This window comes from Heptranchias perlo, chromosome 42 (assembly GCF_035084215.1).
Source record: "Heptranchias perlo isolate sHepPer1 chromosome 42, sHepPer1.hap1, whole genome shotgun sequence".
NCBI lineage: Eukaryota > Metazoa > Chordata > Chondrichthyes > Hexanchiformes > Hexanchidae > Heptranchias > Heptranchias perlo.
In genome coordinates, this window is record NC_090366.1 from 12817187 (window position 1) to 12832555 (window position 15369).

A 15369-nucleotide genomic window follows, 5' to 3' on the forward strand; every position below is an offset into this window, starting at 1 on the left:
ACATTTAAAAAAAAAAATCAGTCACAAAAATATTTAGTTGGAAACTTGAAGGAAGTTCAGGAGGACGAGAGTGCAGCAGGACGGAGGACAGGGACAGGGAGTGGTCGCCATAACCGAGCGGCTGGGAGACGGGCAAAGGCACGGCCACAGCTCCACTCCCTGGCTGGAGGCCTGAATCACAGCAGCCCATTGCAGAGGGGCAAATGTGGACGTCTTGACATAAAAGCATCGTAGAAAAGAAAATCGCGACAGGTGGAAGTTAAGTCTCCAGGACAGAAAGTGTGTGCGGGCAGACAAGACCTTCGATATAATATAGATATTTATTCTCTGAATATTTACAATGTACAACGAGTTATGCCAAATAGCGAAGATCACAACGCAAATACAATGACACACAAATTGAAACAGATTTACGTACAGATGATATTTTTAAATAGAGTAGCTCTTTTTCCATCAACGTATAAACCTCCTGGGCCAGTTAATAAATATAAGATGTTAATTGACCTCCCCTGGCTTTGCACATGGAAGAAAGTTCTGCATTTATATAGCGCCTTTCATGACCTCAGGACGTCCCAAAGCGCTTTACAGCCAATGAAGTAATTTTTGAAGTGCGGTCACTGTTGTGATGTAGGAAACGCGGCAGCCAATTTGCGCACAGCAAGATCCCACAAACAGCAATGTGATAAATGACCGGATAATGTTATTTGTAGTGATGTTGGTTGAGGGATAAATATTGGCCCCAGGACACCGGGGAGAACTCCCCCCTGCTCTTTTTCGAAACAAGTGGCTGTGGGGGTTTTTACGTCCACCCGAGAGGGGGGCAGACAGGGGGGGCCTCGGTTTAACGTCTCATCCGAAAGACGGCACCTCCGGCAGTGCGGCGCTCCCTCAATACTGGGCGCCGGGGAGTGTCGGCCTGGATTATGGGGGTCAAGGGTGAAGTGGGGGGGGGTCAGAGAGTGGGTGATAATTAGACCAGTAATTCAGTCCTCATCTTAACTTCATACATTCTACCCTTTTTATATTTCCATTGTAAATTCTTATCTCCAGTCTTTCCTGTGATTAACACAACGTTTAAATCGCTAAAGCCAGCAATACGTCTTAATAAATAATATTGGAACAACCTATAAATATATATATATATAAATATACAATCACCGGCCCCCCCCGCTCATAACAATGCGTCACTTGCTGTTGGTAGCGAGGAGATAGAAACAGAGGAAGATCAGACACAGAGAGCCTGTCCCAGGCCTGGGCCCTCGGTTACACAGATTCCCGCTACAGCACTCGAAGGACTTTCCGATTTCCACCTCGAAGATGATTGCCGTAGAGTTCAGTTGACAGACACTTTCCGACAGACATCCTTGGAAGTCTAGACTTATATTGCGGCCAGCTGGGAAAAAGAACGAGAAGCTGAAATATTATTTAACTCTTTTTTTTTTATTTTCACTTCTCCGAAACTCCCTCCCTCGTCTCCTGGAGATGGTGAGCTTGGTGTTGGAGCCGTTTCCATTTACAGTTGGAGAGAGTTAAAGTTCCCATCAAGTCTGGGTTTATAATATCTATATATATATATAAAGACTTGCATCTAATATGCATCCATTGGGTTACGGGCGTCACACCACGGGCGTCACACCACGGGCGTCACACCACTGGCGTCACAACACGGGCGTCACACCACGGCCGTCACACCTCTGGCGTCACACCACGGCCGTCACACCTCTGGCGTCACACCACGGGCGTCACACCACGGCCGTCACACCTCTGGCGTCACACCACTGGCGTCACACCACGGGCGTCACACCACTGGCGTCACAACACGGGCGTCACACCACGGCCGTCACACCTCTGGCGTCACACCACGGCCGTCACACCTCTGGCGTCACACCACGGGCGTCACACCACGGCCGTCACACCTCTGGCGTCACACCACTGGCGTCACACCACTGGCGTCACACCACGGCCGTCACACCTCTGGCGTCACACCACGGGCGTCACACCACTGGCGTCACAACACGGCCGTCACACCACTGGCGTCACACCACGGCCGTCACACCACTGGCGTCACAACACGGGCGTCACACCACGGGCGTCACACCACTGGCGTCACACCACGGGCGTCACACCACGGGGCGTCACACCACGGCCGTCACACCACGGCCGTCACACCACGGGCGTCACACCACGGCCGTCACACCACGGGCGTCACACCACTGGCGTCACACCACGGGCGTCACACCACGGGGCGTCACGCCACGGCCGTCACGCCACGGCCGTCACACCACGGGCGTCACACCACGGCCGTCACACCACGGGCGTCACACCACTGGCGTCACACCACGGGTGTCACACCACGGGCGTCACACCACTGGCGTCACACCACGGGCCGTCACACCACGGCCGTCACACCACGGGTGTCACACCACGGGCGTCACACCACTGGCGTCACACCACGGGCGTCACACCTCTGGCGTCACACCACGGGCGTCACACCTCTGGCGTCACACCACGGGCGTCACACCACGGCCGTCACACCTCTGGCGTCACACCACGGGCGTCACACCACTGGCGTCACACCACGGGCGTCACACCACTGGCGTCACACCACGGGCGTCACACCTCTGGCGTCACACCACGGGCGTCACACCACTGGCGTCACACCACGGGCGTCACACCACGGGCGTCACACCACTGGATGGCAAATTGGAAAAAAAAAAGAAAGCCAGTTATTTGCCTCTGGCTCCATCTGACCAGGAGACGGAAATTTGCAAGTCACCGCCAATCTGCACTCTGCCCCCCACCCCACCCGCCCCCCGACGGCAATTAAACTCTAGTTGACCTAACGCCTCGATTTACAGCAGGTCGACTTTTAAAGAGGCAGGCTGGTTTAACCACAGTGCCGCCTCAGCAGCAGAATAATACGTGGTATGAGGGTCCCGTCCTTCCCTCGCCTTGAAGCCTGATATATCACCTGGCTGGGATCAGCTAAGAAAGAACTTGCATTTCTATAGCGCCTTTCACGACCTCAGGACGTCCCAAAGCGCTTTACAGCCAATGAAGTACTTTTTGAAGTGTAGTCACTGTTGTAACGTAGGAAACGCGGCAGCCGATCTGCGCACAGCAAGATCCCACAAACAGCAATGAGATAAATGACCAGATAATCTGTTTTAGTGATATTGGTTGAGGGATAAATATTGGCCCCAGGACACCGGGGAGAACTCCCCCCTGCTCTTCTTCAAATAGTGACCGTGGGATCTTTAACATCGACCCTTAAGGGCAGACGGGGCCTCGGTTTAAAGTCTTATCTGAAGGACGGCACCTCCGACAGTGCGGCGCTCCCTCAGTACTGACCCTCCGACAGTGCGGCGCTCCCTCAGTACTGACCCTCCGACAGTGCGGCGCTCCCTCAGTACTGACCCTCCGACAGTGCGGCGCTCCCTCAGTACTGACCCTCCGACAGTGCGGCGCTCCCTCAGTACTGACCCTCCGACAGTGCGGCGCTCCCTCAGTACTGACCCTCCGACAGTGCGGCGCTCCCTCAGTACTGACCCTCCGACAGTGCGGCGCTCCCTCAGTACTGGGCACTGGGGAGTGTCAGCCTGGATTACGGGGCTCGAGTCTCTGGAGTGGGGGCTCGAACCCACGACTTTCTGACTCAGAGACGAGAGACAGCACAACCCACTGCTGACAATTCAGATCATCGCCCACCCTCCTTCTTTCCGTAACAAATGGAGGACCCCTCCCCATTGGGGATTCTCTGCAGCTGCACACTCTCTAAATGAGGCATATCCTAACTCGCACCGAGTCCCGTTCACCCATCACCCCCCTGCGCTCTCTGACCTCCATTGGCTCCCGGTCCGGGAACGCCTCGATTTTAAAATTCTCATCCTCCTGTTCAAATCCCTCCATGTCCTCGCCCCTCCCTATCTCTGTAACCTCCTCCAGCCCCTACAACCCTCCGAGATCTCTGCGCTCCCCCAATTCTGGCCTCTTGCGCATCCCCCGATTCCCATCGCTCCACCATTGGCGGCCGTGCCTTCAGCTGCCTGGGACCCAAGCTCTGGAATTTCCCTCCCTAAACCTCTCCGTCTCTTTAAGACGCTTCTTAAAACCTTTTGGTCGCCTGTCCTAATATCTCCTTATGTGGCTCGGTGTCAAATTTTGAATACTAACGCCCCGGGTGAAGTGGCTTGGGGACACCGAAGACGCTATATAAATGCAAGCGGTTGTGGGGACGCTCAGAAGCGGCAGAGATTTTGGAACGTACGTTGAGAGAAGACAGTTTGGAGCCTTCCGCACTTGGTCTGACTGTCGGTGCACTTTATACGACCGGTCCTGTTGCATTTAAAGTCGTTCAACATTGTCAGGCAGCCATAACATTCATGCATCGTGGCTGTCTTTCCGTCCTCGTCTGAGAACAAAAGAACAACAGGTCATTACATGGCAACTGCGACTGACCGATAATCCCCTCCCTCGCCAAACGTTTAGTGGCCCTCCTCCCCTGCCGGGGGGGGGGGGCGCCGGTTCGCGTGCGACTCTCGGCCAGCTATTCGACCACGGGGGGCATCTCAATCTCAATCCACTTTCCACCGGGGAGTTACTGGAATCCTGGCTGACTGTTTTCTCCCCCCAGGATTCTGTAGCCCCCCCCCCCCTCACCCCCAAAAGTCATCCCAATCGAGATTAGGGTCAAGCTAGGTTGTGTTGCCCCCCAAGGTTGAATAGCCTGCCCTCCCCCCCCCCCCCCCCCCACCTCCGACTCATCGCCAAGACTCAGTCATGAATCATAGTCACGGTTGAGGCAATGGAGGGAAGGTCGGTGCCTGTGGATCTGTGTTCCCAGAGGAGGACTCAGCAACTATGGGAGAGTAGAGATAATCAGAGGCAAAAATACAAATCAAGATCGATAGATAGACAAAGAGAGAGAGAGAGAGAGAGAGAAAGAAAGAGAGCGAGAGAGAGAAAGAAAGAGAGCGAGAGAGAGAGAAAGAAAAAGAGAGAAAGAAAAAGAGAGAAAGAAAAAGAAAGAGAAAGTGAGAGAGAAAGAAAAAGAGAGAAAGAAAAAGGGAGAGAGAGAAAAAGAGAGAGAGAGAAAGAAAGAGAGAGAAAGAAAGAGAGAGAAAGAAAGAGAGAGAAAAAGATAAAGAGAGAGAGAGAAAGAAAAAGAGAGAGAGAAAGAGAAAGAATTACAGAGACGGAGGGGTGGACGGGAGGAGGGGTGGACGGTCGGAGGGGTGGACGGGAGGAGGGGTGGACGGGAGGAGGGGTGGACGGGAGGAGGGGTGGACGGGAGGAGGGGTGGACGGGAGGAGGGGTGGACGGACAGAGGGGTGGACGGGAGGAGGGGTGGACGGGAGGAGGGGTGGACGGGAGGAGGGGTGGACGGACAGAGGGGTGGACGGGAGGAGGGGTGGACGGGAGGAGGGGTGGACGGGAGGAGGGGTGGACGGGAGGAGGGGTGGACGGACAGAGGGGTGGACGGTCGGAGGTCACATTACCTACGGATGGGCCGGAGTTACACAGATCCTCGTTGCAGCAGCTGATTTTACGAATAATGGAGCCCAGGTTGAGACTGATATTGGTACAGGTCTGGGAAGTGCTGCACGATTTCGTTACTTTTTCCGACGGGACATTACCTGGGAGAAGGGGAGAAACCATCACAGCGTATAATAAATCTAACCATCATTACTGGAGCCTGGGCCAAGGGGGGCTCAGAATCACACATCAATGCTCACAGTCTGGGGGTACAGCTCCATAGCTGGTGACCGCCCCCCCCTTCCTCTTACCTCGCACCAGTGCCCATTCTTCACTCTTGTCAGTGAGTGTCAGCGGGCTGTTCCACCACGGGGTGCATCACAGCTGAGCCCGATCATGACCTCACCCAAAGTAGATAGCCACATCTACACACTCACGCACACACTCGCAGGCAGGAGTCACTGGGTGGCCATCAGGAGCAGACACCCGGGTGAACTTCCCCTCCACAAAGGGGAGTGGAAATCTGGAAAACTCTCCCCCCAAAAAGCTGTTGAGGCCGGGGGGGGTGTCAATTGGACTTTTCAGGACTGAGAACGATAGATTTTTGTCGGGTGAGGGTATCGAGGGACACGGAGCAAAGGCGGGAAAATAGAGTTAAGATGCCATGACCTAATTGAATGGCAGAACAGGCTCGAGGGGCTGAATGGCCTCCTCCTGTCCCTGCGTAACAGGCTCGAGGGGCTGAATGGCCTCCTCCTGTCCCTGCGTAACAGGCTTGAGGGGCTGAATGGCCTCCTCCTGTCCCTGCGTAACAGGCTCGAGGGGCTGAATGGCCTCCTCCTGTCCCTGCCGTAACAGGCTCGAGGGGCTGAATGGCCTCCTCCTGTCCCTGCGTAACAGGCTCGAGGGGCTGAATGGCCTCCTCCTGTCCCTGCGTAACAGGCTCGAGGGGGCTGAATGGCCTCCTCCTGTCCCTGCCGTAACAGGCTCGAGGGGCTGAATGGCCTCCTCCTGTCCCTGCCGTAACAGGCTCGAGGGGCTGAATGGCCTCCTCCTGTCCCTGCGCAACAGGCTCGAGGGGCTGAATGGCCTCCTTCTGTTCCTGTGTGAGTGTGCTGGATATTGTTTTAAAGCTAACTACACATTCAGCAATGGACCGACTTCACGAACATTATCCTCGATTTCCCTCCGAGGCCTCGAGGTGCACGGACACCCCAATATCGCCCGGCTCCTTGCCCCCCCCCCCGGGCTCCATTAGCAGAAGCCAGTCGGTCCGTCACTATACTCCCCAGGCTCGGCCTTGTTCTTTCTTCAGGCCCTTTTTTAACCTCTCCTAATACCCCCTTCTTGGTGTTCATTCTTGTCCGGTTAAGCCTAAGAGAAACTATTTAAAGTGCTATATAAATGCAAGTTGCTGTTGTTTTAGAAAGAAGGCTCCTCTGACAGTGCAGCACCCCCTCAGTGCTGGCACTGGGAGTGTCGGCCTGGATTACGGGGCTCGAGTCTCCGGAGTGGGGTCTCGAACCCACGACCTTCTGATTCAGAGGCAAGAGAGAGAGAGAGAGAGAGAGAGACCTACTGAGCCAAGCCTGAGCGGGCCGGTAACCCTCCCCGGGCTGTGTTTAGGCAAGAAGTCTGTCCACCGAGATGTGCGTTGCAAGCTTACCAGAAAGTTGCCAGTCCAATTGTGTCTGACACATGTCTGCTCCTTCGCAGATCTGGGCACTTTGTGTTGAGTCACACTTGGAACCCGAGCAACGGTAACACTTCAGTGTGTGAGCTGAAACAGAGCAATACACAGAGTATAAAATCCTGCTGTGCTCGCAAAGTAGAACATAAGAACATTAAAACCCGAGGAGGCCATTCAGCCCCTCGAACCAGTTACACAGGAACAGGAGGAGGCCATTCAGCCCCTCGAGCCTGCTCCGCCATTCTATCAGATCACGGCTGACCTGCACCTCAACTCCATCGACCTGCCTTTGCTCCACATCCCTCGATACCCTCACCTGACAAAAATCCATCCATCTCAGTCTCGAAAGCTCCAACTGTCCCTCAGCATCCACACCCTTTTTGGGGGGAGAGAGTTCCAGATTCCCACTTCCCCTTTGTGTGAGGAAGTGCTTCCCGACATCACCCCTGAACGGCCTGGCTCTAATTTTAAGGTTCTGCCCCCTTGTTCTGGACTCTCCCACCAGAGGAAATAGTTTCTCTCTATCGACCCTATCGAATGCTTTAATCATCTTAAACCCCTCGATTAGATCACCCCTTAATCTTCTGCACTCGAGGGAATACAAGCCCAGTCTGTGCAACCTGTCCTCGTAATTTAACCCTTTTAGCCCCGCTATCATTCTGGTGAATCTGCGCTGCACCCCCTCCAAGGCCAATATCTCCTTCCTGAGGTGCGGTGCCCAGAACTGAACGCAGTATCTCCAGATGGGGGTCTAACTGTAACTGCCTCCCCATTGTATTCCAGCCCCCTTGAGAGAAAGGTGACATCACCTTATTGTGTTGGAATGTCTCAAGTGTTTCACACAGTTAATGATTTTGCCATTATTAAATGGTGAAAGTGGCTGACATCGTGCAAGAGCAATAAATGACCAACTCATCTGGTTTTAAGGGAAGTACATTGGCAAGAACAACTCCGTGCCCTTCAAATAGTTCAACAGATCGATTATGCGGATAATGAGTCTTAAATCCTGTTCATTCAACTGAAACCCACAACCTCTGCTACAATGAGCTGGCCCGTTCCCAGATCACAGAGTGATACAGCACAGAAGGAGGCCGTTCGGCCCATCGTGCTTGTGCCAATTAGTCCCACTCCCCCCCACCTGCTCTTTCCCCCCGTAGCCCTGCAAATTTTTCCTTTTCAAGTATTTATCCAATTCCCCTTTTGAAAGTTATTATTGAATCTGCTTCCACTGCCCTTTCAGGCAGCGCATTCCAGATCAGAACAACTCGCTGCGTAAAAAAACATTCTCCTCATCTCCCCCTCTGGTTCTTTTGCCATTTATCTTAAATCTGTGTCCTCTGGTTACCGACCCTCCTGCCACTGGAAACAGTTTCTCCTTATTTACTCTATCGAAAACCTTCATGATTTTGAAGACCTCGATTAAATCTCCCCTTAACCTTCTCTGCTCTGAGGAGAACAACCCCAGCTTCTCCAGTCTCTCCGCATAACTGAAGTCCCTCATCCCTGGGACCATTCTGGTAAATCTCCTCCGCACCCTCTCCAAGGCCTTGACATCCTTCCTAAAGTGCGGTGCCCAGAATTGGACACAATACTCCAGCTGAGGCCTAACCAGTGATTTATAAAGGGTTTAGTATAACTCCCTTGCTTTTGTACTCTATGCCTCTATTAATAAAGCCCAGGATGCTTTTTTAACAGCCTTCTCAACTTGTCCTGCCACCTTCAAAGATTTGTGTACATGCACCCCCAGGTCTCTCTGTTCCTGCACCCCCTTTAAAATTGTTTAGTTTATATTGCCTCTCCTCATTCTTACTTTCAAAATGCATCACGTCACATTTGTTTAGCAAAATCAGACAGACGCTGTGGTGAGCACTGATCATTGCAAGAATGCCAATCCTACTGGTAAGACCCTGTCTTGGCACCAACTAGTGCCAAGTAACCTCACAGATGAAAGCTACAAAAATATAGCCTGGTGTTTTTGCAAATTTCTTATCATGTTTTCTCAGTAGTCTCACATTTTCACTCAAATTATTTTTAATTCTTATTTAAAAACCCACTGAAACACTGCAGTCCAGGCCCAGGATAGATACACATACAAGATTGTTATTGTGAAGCGGGCAATTATGGCCCAGCGTGAGCGTGAGAATGGGCCGTGTGTGACCCTGCTCATAGGAACAGGGGGAGGCCATTCAGCCCCTCGAGCCTGTTCTGCCATTCATTTAGATCATGGCTGATCTGTATCTCAACTCCATCTACCCGCCTTGGTTCCGTAATCCTTAATCCCCTCACCCAACAAAAATCGATCAATCTCAGTTTTGACATTTCCAATTGACCCCCGGCCTCAACAGCTTTTTGGGGGAGAGAGAGTTCCAGATTCCCACCCCCCTTTGTGTGAAGAAGTGCTTCCCGACATCACCCCTGAACGGCCTGGCTCTAATTTTAAGGTTCTGCCCCCTTGTTCTGGACTCCCCCCACCAGAGGAAATAGTTTCTCTCTATCGACCCGATCAAATCCTTTAATCTATCTACCTATCTTTTCATCTCATTTTATATTATATACATATCATGCAGTGCTGTGCTTGTATATATATATCTATATAGCCAAAGAGGTGAATTTTTTTTACGCAGCGAGTTGTTCTGATCTGGAATGCGCTGCCTGAAAGGGCGGTGGAAGCAGATTCAATAATAACTTTCAAAAGGGGAATTGGATAAATACTTGAAGGGGAAAAAATTTGCAGGGCTACGGGGGAAAGAGCAGGGAGGGGAGTGGGACTAATTGGATCGCTCTTTCAAAGAGCCGGCACAGGCACGATGGGCCGAATGGCCTCCTTCTGGGCTCTATGATTCTATAACTGGCCTTACTTACTGCGTATTTACAGCAATAAGAACTCGTGGCCTTAAAGGGACAGGTCTGGATATACTGGGGTGGGAAGCGAAGAGTTTCAGAGGGTGGGAAGGGCTCAGGGTTGCGGCCAGCACAATAATATACAGTGCGTTCCACGGTCAAGGGAATAGACAGACGGTTTTTATATACAATGTGACTGCCCCACGAGGTCAAAATTCATCTGTGTGCTATTTTTAAGGCGTATTCACATAAAATTCCTCTCCGCCCCTATCTTAAACAGATTTGCCAGCCTGTTTAATTTTAAAATGGACGCTCCAGTGCGCTCATTGAGAGCACAAACAATTATAAAAAGTCTGTGCTAGGGACTGCCAAGGATTACTGAGCCAATATTCCCTGCATGCAATTCATATAAGGGCGATACTGTCGACATATATTAAAGAATTTAATACTTTATATCAATTTATTAGGCAAATACATATTCCAGACAACAAAAAAACCATCTAGTTCGCCTTCTACCGTCTGTCTTTCGGACCGAGACCCCCGTCTGCCCCTCTCAGGTGGGACGTAAAAGATCCCACGGCCACTATTTCGAAGAAGAGCAGGGTGGGGGGTAGTTCTCCCCCATGTCCCAGGCCCGATATTTATCCCTCAATCAACATCACTAAAAAAACAGACGATCTGGTCACTATCACATTGGCTGTTTGCGGGATCTTGCTGTGCGCAAATTGGCTGCTGCGTTTCCCTACAGTGACTACACTTCAAAAAGTACTCCATTGGCTGTAAAGCGCTTTGGGACGTCCTGAGGTTGTGAAAGGCGCTATAGAAATGCAAAGTCTGACTTTCTTTCCTGTCGGTCGCATGATACAACAATGGAATTGTTGGCCAATCAATCTTTATCAATGAGTCGAAAACAGAACCAGACAGGAGGCGAGGGAAACCCCTCATGACTGGTTTAAACCACAAGTCTAAAGTCACCTGTTCCTCCCGAGACTCTTACACTCGACACATGTCATGTCCCGAATTACTCATATATCCTATCCCAAAACGTTACTTTCTAATAATGATAATAATAATAATATGAATTGAATACATATATAATTCAATATTTATACCAATTTAAGACCACTATCACAATTACACAAATATCTAATTTAATAAAACCCACTAATATAGGTAATTAAATGTTTGACTATAATATTTAATATTCATTATAGGTGATTAGACATTTTATATATGACAATATTTTATATGTTCATAATTATAGATATATAATGCAGTGCAGTTTATTTAATTCAATTTTATACAATGTAATATTTATAATTTAATACTTTATTATAATACGTTTGACATAATTTATTAATGTAATTCAATATCTGGCAAGCAAAATGTAGCAAACGCAGTCTGCCTTTTCGCAGTCTCATGGGCAAGCGTCCCTCTACTGCACACAAAGTATTTGAAAAGATCAAAATTAAGCTTTGCTCTAAATTGTTTTTTTTTTGTGAATCAAAAGGCTCCCAGCTTCTAGAAGATGCTTTTTCTTCCCCCTATTCTTAATTCCAAGCCAGATTTTCCAAAGGGAAAGACCGTGATTTATTTAAGTAAGTGTGAGTTTAAGAGGAAATGGCTTCGATTAACTTTAACCGACTGGGCGAGGCAACGTTATCAGATTCTGTGGCGTTTTGACCGAGGCGGGGGGAAACACTTTTGGAGGATATTTCTTTAACCACATCACAGACAGTAATAAGTAACAGTTGTGCCTTAGACTTACCCTGTCCCAGAAGGACTGAAACTGCGAGAGCAGCGAGGGGGAGCTCCATTCTTGGCTTCTTGACTCTTTAGTTGGATCGTGAATGTTGCTCGAACAGTAAACCCTGGGTTTTTTATAGTGGAGGGGAGGTGACTTGTTGGGTCAGGAAGACTGAATGTTAGCTGAAACTGCACTCGAGTCTCCCGTGGATCTTATCTTGGCCAAAAGGTCAAATTTCGTGCCAAGTTACTGAATTTCCTGGGCAGTTCTCTGACCACGCCCCTTTCCCCTCTGTAAAGGGAACCGTCCCCTCTGAGGTGCCAACGAGTCCAGCATTTTCACAACTGAAACACGTCTCTTTTTTTTTGGCTCCAAGGTTCTGCAGAAACAGCCCAGCGGTGGTACGCGTCCCCTTTCCCGCGGGTTGGAAAATGTCCTTCTTTAGGTTATTTCTGGCCGGAGTTTCTGCCTCGTGTTCCCTGGTCAGCAATCGGAACAAATGCAGTCTGGCTTCCAGCTCCAAGGAGGAGCCAAACTTGGCACAAATTCAGAACTGCCTGCCAAAGGCAAATAAAGCAGCGTCAATCACTCTTGTGATCCGAACACAGCCCGGGCTTGGGGTTAATGCTGGTGAGGTGTTAAATGGGCAACCTCTGAAATTGGCACTTTCTCCCCTCTCTGCCATACCGCAGAACATTTACCTGAGGAAGGAGGAAGCCTCCGAAAGCTTGTGAATTTAAAATAAAATTGCTGGACTATAACTTGGTGTTGTAAAATTGTTTACAAATACCGCAGAACGATAGCGCTTCTAAAAAGGCCGTTCGGCCCATCCTGCCCCTGCCGGCTCTTCGAAAGAGCAAATAGGTCGAGTCATTTTAGGGGTACCGTCCCGTTTGTTTCAAGCAGTGAGCCTTGAAATAGTGAGCGTCAGTGGGCTGGTGGGCCACGCAGGCATCGCAGCCGAGCCCCACCCTCTGCGGCCTGGCCCCCCCCCCCCCATCTCCGTAACCTCCAGCCCTATTACCTCCGAGAACTCTGCGTCCCTCCAACTCTAGCCTGTTGTCTGCCCCCTCACTCCCTTCGCCCCCACAGTTGGCGGCCGTGCCTTCAGCCGTCTAGGACTCAATCTTTGGAATTCCCTCCCTAAACCTCTCCGCCTCTCTCCCTCCTCCTTTGAGACGCTCCTTAAAACCTACCTCTTTGACCACCTGTTCCAATATCTCCGTATGGGGCTCGGTGTCAAATTTAGTCTGATAATCGCTCCTGTGAAGCGCCTTGGGACATTTTACTACATTAAAGGCGCTATATAAATGCAGATTGTTGTTTGATAAGGAAAGGAATACATCGTTTGTAATCTCTATATTGATCTGTATTTTATAAATAGTCAGTAATATAACATGACAGTAAATAGAAGGAACTTACATTTATATAGCACCTTTCACATCCTCAGGACGTCCCAAAGCGCTTTACAGGCAATGAATTACTTTTTTTTAAAGTATAGTCGCCTTGTAATGGAGACAAATTGTGCACAGCAAGATCCCACAAACAGAAATTGAGACAGGAGAAACAGCTAACCGATTCTTGGTGAAGTAGGTCATGAATTGAATGTTGAATGGGGAGCTTCTGCGCCCGCCCGAGAGGGCAGACGGGAGCCTCGGTTTAACGTCTCATCCGAAAGACGGCACCTCCGACAGTGCGGCGCTCCCTCGGTACTGGGCACCGGGGAGTGTGGGCCTGAGATTATGGGGGGCTCGAGTCTCCGGAGTGAGGGCTCGAACCCACGACCTTCTGACTCGGAGGCGAGAGAGAGAGACCAACTGAGCCTTGCTTACGCTGAAAGGAAACGCTGGAAATACATTACACAAGATGTTAAATTGTAACCCGAGGAAGTGCACAACCATTGTGAGTGATGGTGATTCACCAAGGGGAACAGTCCCTAGATGGATACTTGACGTAACAGACGAGCAGCGATGTGTTTGCAGTCAGTGAGTGTGATGATGGGATTTCCATTCAGAGAAACTTCGAAGTATTCCAAATGACAAGAGTTGATTGCCTAATGAGTCCCAGCCCCTCCAGCTTTGGAGTCATTTTTTGGAATTAATGATTAATTGGACTTGCAAGTTGCTCAGTGTGTCTCTCTCTCTCGCCTCTGAGTCAGAAGGTCAGAGGTTCGAGCCCCCACTCCAGAGACTTGAGTCCCGTAATCCAGCCCGCCGCTCCCCAGTGCCCATTACTGAGGGAGCGCCGCACTGTCGGAGGGTCAGTACTGAGGGAGCGCTGCACTGTCGGAGGGTCAGTACTGAGGGAGTGCTGCACTGTCGGAGGGTCAGTACTGAAGGAGCGCTGCACTGTCGGAGGGTCAGTACTGAGGGAGTGCTGCACTGTCGGTGGGTCAGTACTGAGGGAGCGCCGCACTGTCGGAGGGTCAGTACTGAGGGAGCGCCGCACCGTCGGAGGGTCGGTACTGAGGGAGCGCTGCACTGTCGGTGGGTCAGTACTGAGGGAGCGCTGCACTGTCGGAGGGTCAGTACTGAGAGAGCGCCGCACCGTCGGAGGGTCAGTACTGAGGGAGCGCTGCACTGTCGGAGGGTCAGTACTGAGGGAGCGCCGCACCGTCGGAGGGTCAGAACTGAGGGAGCGCCGCACTGTCGGAGGGTCAGTACTGAGGGAGTGCTGCACTGTCGGAGGGTCAGTACTGAAGGAGCGCTGCACTGTCGGAGGGTCAGTACTGAAGGAGCGCTGCACTGTCGGAGGGTCAGTACCGAGGGAGTGCTGCACTGTCGGTGGGTCAGTACTGAGGGAGCGCCGCACTGTCGGAGGGTCAGTACTGAGGGAGCACTGCACTGTCGGAGGGTCAGTACTGAGGGAGTGCTGCACTGTCGGTGGGTCAGTACTGAAGGAGCGCTGCACTGTCGGAGGGTCAGTACTGAGGGAGCGCTGCACTGTCGGAGGGTCAGTACTGAGGGAGCGCCGCACCGTCGGAGGGTCAGTACTGAGGGAGAGCCGCACTGTCGGAGGGTCAGTACTGAGGGAGCGCCGCACTGTCGGAGGGTCAGTACTGAGGGAGCGCCGCACTGTCGGAGGGTCAGTACTGAGGGAGCGCCGCACTGTCGGAGGGTCAGTACTGAGGGAGCGCCGCACTGTCGGAGGGTCAGTACTGAGGGAGCGTTGCGCTTTCGGAGGGTCAGTACTGAAGGAGTGCTGCACTGTCGGAGGTGCCATCTTTCGGATGAGACGTTAAACCGAGGCCCCCCATTTGCCCCTCTCAGGTGGACATAAAAGATCCCACAGCCACTGTTGGAAGAAGAGCAGGGGGGAGTTCTCCCCGGTGTCCTGGGGCCAATATTTATCCCTCAACCAACATCACTAAAAAACAGATGATCTGGTCATTTATCACATTGCTGTTTGTGGGATCTTGCTGTGCGCAAATTGGTATTTCCTACATTACAACAGTGACCACTATTCAAAAAAAGTACTTTATTGGCTGTGAAGCGATTTGGGACATCCTGAGGTCGTGAAAGGCGCTATAGAAATGCAAATTCCATTCTTTCTCACTATGCCGGCTCCCATTCTTTTTGACTTCCAATCTCATCGAGATGGGTTTATTACGCTGCCA

The 15369-nt window shown here is 51.2% G+C and overlaps 1 protein-coding gene across 2 annotated transcripts; it reads right to left on the reverse strand.

Moving 5' to 3' along the window:
• Positions 1-301: 301 nt before the first annotated feature.
• Positions 302-12262, reverse strand: LOC137306214 (uncharacterized). 2 transcript variants are annotated; one of them, XM_067975323.1, is made up of 5 exons: positions 11775-12259; positions 7142-7255; positions 5499-5636; positions 4268-4411; positions 302-1393 (listed from the first exon to the last, which is right to left on the reverse strand). In XM_067975323.1, the coding sequence occupies exons 1-5, from the start codon at positions 11821-11823 to the stop codon at positions 1185-1187; spliced, it is 654 nt and encodes a 217-aa protein (XP_067831424.1). In that variant the 5' UTR covers positions 11824-12259; the 3' UTR covers positions 302-1184. The 2 variants fall into 2 exon arrangements, with proteins under 2 accessions (XP_067831424.1, XP_067831425.1); XM_067975324.1 differs by lacking the exon at positions 5499-5636 and having other exon boundaries at positions 11775-12262.
• Positions 12263-15369: the final 3107 nt, after the last annotated feature.